At 37.5% G+C, this 3,498-nt stretch overlaps 2 protein-coding genes across 2 annotated transcripts in view; one reads left to right on the top strand and one right to left on the bottom strand.

Moving 5' to 3' along the window:
• Positions 832–2,423, top strand: LOC104701302 (oligosaccharyltransferase complex subunit ostc-like). Its single transcript, XM_010416953.2, has 2 exons — positions 832–1,378; positions 2,227–2,423. Exons 1-2 carry the CDS (start codon positions 892–894, stop codon positions 2,349–2,351), a joined length of 612 nt encoding a protein of 203 aa, XP_010415255.2. The 5' UTR covers positions 832–891; the 3' UTR covers positions 2,352–2,423.
• The window catches only part of LOC104701312 (plant intracellular Ras-group-related LRR protein 6-like), a 2,378-nt gene continuing 865 nt past the window's right edge, over positions 1,986–3,498 (bottom strand). The window contains exons 2-3 of the mRNA XM_019229209.1: positions 2,984–3,153; positions 1,986–2,895 (exon numbers count right to left, since the gene is read on the bottom strand). Of these exons, the coding sequence (XP_019084754.1) occupies positions 2,406–2,895; positions 2,984–3,153 (660 nt within the window). The 3' untranslated portion in view covers positions 1,986–2,405. The remainder of the gene's footprint in view (positions 2,896–2,983; positions 3,154–3,498) is intronic.

Below are 3,498 nucleotides of genomic sequence, written 5' to 3'. Positions count from 1 at the left end.
AATTGGTGTAATTGATGTCTTTTTATACTCTGTCTCTCTATGTTAAATGTTAATAATGATAAGAGTTACTGTTGTTTGCTGCAGCAAAGATAATTGCCAGTGGTAAATAATCAGCACCTGTTGCATGTCACTTTACTTATATGCAACACAGCGACTATGGAATGGAGATAGTGATTGATCACATGGTCTTGTGACGACATGGGGTGTCATTTTTGAGTCAGTTACATTGATTCTTCTCTTTGATGAGGTAAGATTAGGCTTTCTTGTAGTACTCAATAGGGTAAAACAGTTTTTAATTATTTTCATGTCTCTGAGTGTTGGTTTTATTGCAACTTAAGATTATACCTCAGTCAATCTAATCTGTTCACGTTATGGTTTAGCGGGTTGGTGCAACCGTTTCTTTTGTTTGTCCAAGTCCTTAATCTAGAGATGATACATTTTATTAAATTTTAAATAGTCACCTATTTTCTTAATTTAATTATGATAAATTTGAGAGAACTGTTATAATAAAAAAATAAGTAAATAACTGTTAGGATGTTAGATGTTTTAAAGAATAATCTTTGTCTCTCAAAGATTGATGTTCTGAATATTTTAAATAAATTTTTGTTTTAATAATTATTGATGTTGTAAAATGTATGAAGTGGTAAAATGGGAAAGTGAAAAAGTATCAGAAAAATAAATCATGGGAAGTCATAAATAAAATAAAATAAATCATCAGAAAACAAAATTAACTATATATTTCTTTTGTTTTAACATGTGTGTAATATCCTAAACATCAAACTCGGGGAAATAATATTAACATTAAAAAAATATATATTTCAAAATCATCTACTATGTCTATATGTATTAAGTACACAGATCTCGAAGAGCTATTTCCGAGGATCCGACAAAATGGCTCCAAGATCCGATTCACAAACCGTAGCAACCGGCTCCGGTGTATCGGACGGTTCAGATCAATCCTCAATCGATCCTATATTCCATCTTCTCCGAATCCTCCCGTTCTCATTCCTCCGACCACCACGTCTCCGTCTCAAGATCCCATCCTTCACGCTTCCTTCTCCGATGACTGTATACGCTCTGATCCTCCTCACGTACTTCCTCGTCGTATCAGGTTTCGTCTACGACGTCATTGTCGAGCCTCCGGGTATCGGATCGACTCAGGATCCGGTCACTGGAACTATTCGACCCGTGGTGTTTATGTCGGGTCGGGTTAACGGGCAATACATTATTGAAGGTCTGTCATCTGGGTTCATGTTCGTTCTCGGTGGGATTGGTATCGTCATGCTTGATTTAGCTCTTGATAAGAACAAAGCCAAGAGTGTGAAAGCTTCTTATGCTGTTGCTGGAGTCTCCTCGATTGTGATCGGTTATGTCATGAGTATGCTATTCATCAGGATTAAGATTCCTGGTTATCTTCATTAGGGTTTTAGATTAGTGCAATGTGTAACGATGCAGTTATAAGAGTGATCTCACTTGAAAAAAAGTTGTGTTTTTTATTCAGAGTCTTCTAGGGCTTTATATGTCCATTGTGTGTGACTTGTTCGAACTCAGTCCTGTATCTCTTTGGATTTGAATCAAAGTCTTAGTAACGGTTCTATCGAGTTCTTTTGGCCTCTTTGTGCATTTCTGTGTAGGAATAATATAGTGGCAAATAGAAAAGTTTGGATCTTTAAGTGAATTTGTTTGTCTTGTTTCAATCTTTAAACAGACATATATTAGCTAATAGCTATAGCAGAGGAATTGAGAGTCGGAAAGTGAAAAGATTCTCCTTTGGCTATTAATTAAGTGTTGATACTTTGATAGTTTTGCTCATCTCACTAGACTGTGATTGTCAGAGTATGGGATATGACTGAGAGTTCTAGCCAACTAAATAATGTGAGGCCTTGTGTGTTAGCTTTAAGTATCTGTCAAATTTTTTCGGAATTGCTTTCTTTGTCAGGATCTTTTTTGCTAAATGTCTAAAGAATCAGGAAGAGAAGGGGATAGATTTTTTTGAAAGAAGACACTTTATTCATAAACAAAATTTGGTGTATAGAAACAGGGACCTGGTGCAAGCATATATATAATGAAGACAAAAAAACAAGAATTCTAGAATCTGATGAACATATTGAGATACTCTTTATACATTTTATGATGCTAATAGGCTTGGCCTTGATACTACAGTTGTGCATAGCTTGTAGGAATATGGAAACTCTTGGTTGTTGTCTCTCCTATCTGCTGAAGTAGGTTTTTGGAGAAAACAGACGACGGGGAGAGAACATTCCAGAATACCTAGGCGAAGCAAGACTGTCAATGGAACGGTACTCAGGCATGATGAACCCTTCTCTCTCCTCTCTGTTCCAGCTTCTTGATCCGCCATTGAACGTCCCATACTTCACCAATTTGCCTAATCCCCACGACTTCTTTTAGCCGGGACTTTTTGGTGAGCCACCGTTCAGCTTGTGTGTCAGATACTCTCTGACCACCTGCAAATTCTGCTCCATCACCTCGACGGGCGGGGACACAAGCGGGTTTCCTTCAACACTAAGTTTTCTTAACCGTCTCATGCAGCCAATGGATTCAGGCAGGGCAGTGATCTTGTTGTAGCTAACATCGAGCTCAATGAGGTTCATTAAAAGGCCAATGGAAGATGGGAGAGCGGAGAGGTACTGGAAATTCTGGCTGACATTGAGGATCTCGAGGTTGATGAGATTCTCGAGATCATCCGGTAGAATCATGAGGCAGTTGAGACGAGCATCGAGGACACGGAGAGAGGTGAGGTGAGTAATGGAGACTGGGAGGCTAATGAGCTTGTTGGAGTTGACAGAGAGCTTCCTTAGATTGGTGAGTTCAAATCCAATGGAGTCCGGTAGTCTGATGAGTTTGTTGAAGTTTGCATTTAGTTCTTCCAAAGACCTGAGAACAGAAAACCAATAATATAAGGTGAATTATATGGTTTTGTTGAGGGTATTGCGAGAGTTTTATGAAAGTAATGGGGCAAAACCTGCAATGTTGGATAGATTTGGGAAGGGTAACAAGAAAGTTGCCGGAAACATTGAGAGTCTTGAGCTTGGAGAGACAACCAATGGAGTTTGGCAGAGCTTTGATCTGATTCGAGTGAACATCTAATGCTATCAAGTTGAGTAGTCTCGCTGTAAGTGATTCTGGTATCGTCTGCGTAACATCCAAAATAGCACCAAACGTTAAGAAAACTGTATATGAATCTGAAACAAAATATTTTACATTATTTCCAGCATTAAAATACATTTTATCATTAAAAAAAAAAATCATAATTTTGGATTGTCTCTGTTGGAGAAATCATTGTAAAATTTTACTATTTGATAGGGACTGACATTTGAATCGGACAAAGATTAAGACTGAACTACAAGTAGTAGTGTAGTAGTAGTACTAAGCTGGCCAGTACATCGAATAACCAAGCAATATTTGAAAATTAACATAAATAATTGGCCATTTTCAAAAATTTCGAGGAACCCAAACCAAAAAAAAAAAAAAAAAAAC

The sequence above is a fragment of the Camelina sativa genome, chromosome 1 (genome assembly GCF_000633955.1).
Source record: "Camelina sativa cultivar DH55 chromosome 1, Cs, whole genome shotgun sequence".
Lineage (NCBI taxonomy): Eukaryota > Viridiplantae > Streptophyta > Magnoliopsida > Brassicales > Brassicaceae > Camelina > Camelina sativa.
This window is presented reverse-complemented; position numbering and strand designations above follow the sequence as displayed.

Coding starts and splice junctions, on each gene's coding strand:
- LOC104701302 (XM_010416953.2), top strand. CDS start 892: ATGGCTCCAAGATCCGATTCACAAACCGTAGCAACCGGCTCCGGTGTA. Junction 1,379..2,226: donor TGTGATCGGTTATGTCATGA/GTATGCTATTCA, acceptor CTGCTGAAGTAG/GTTTTTGGAGAAAACAGACG.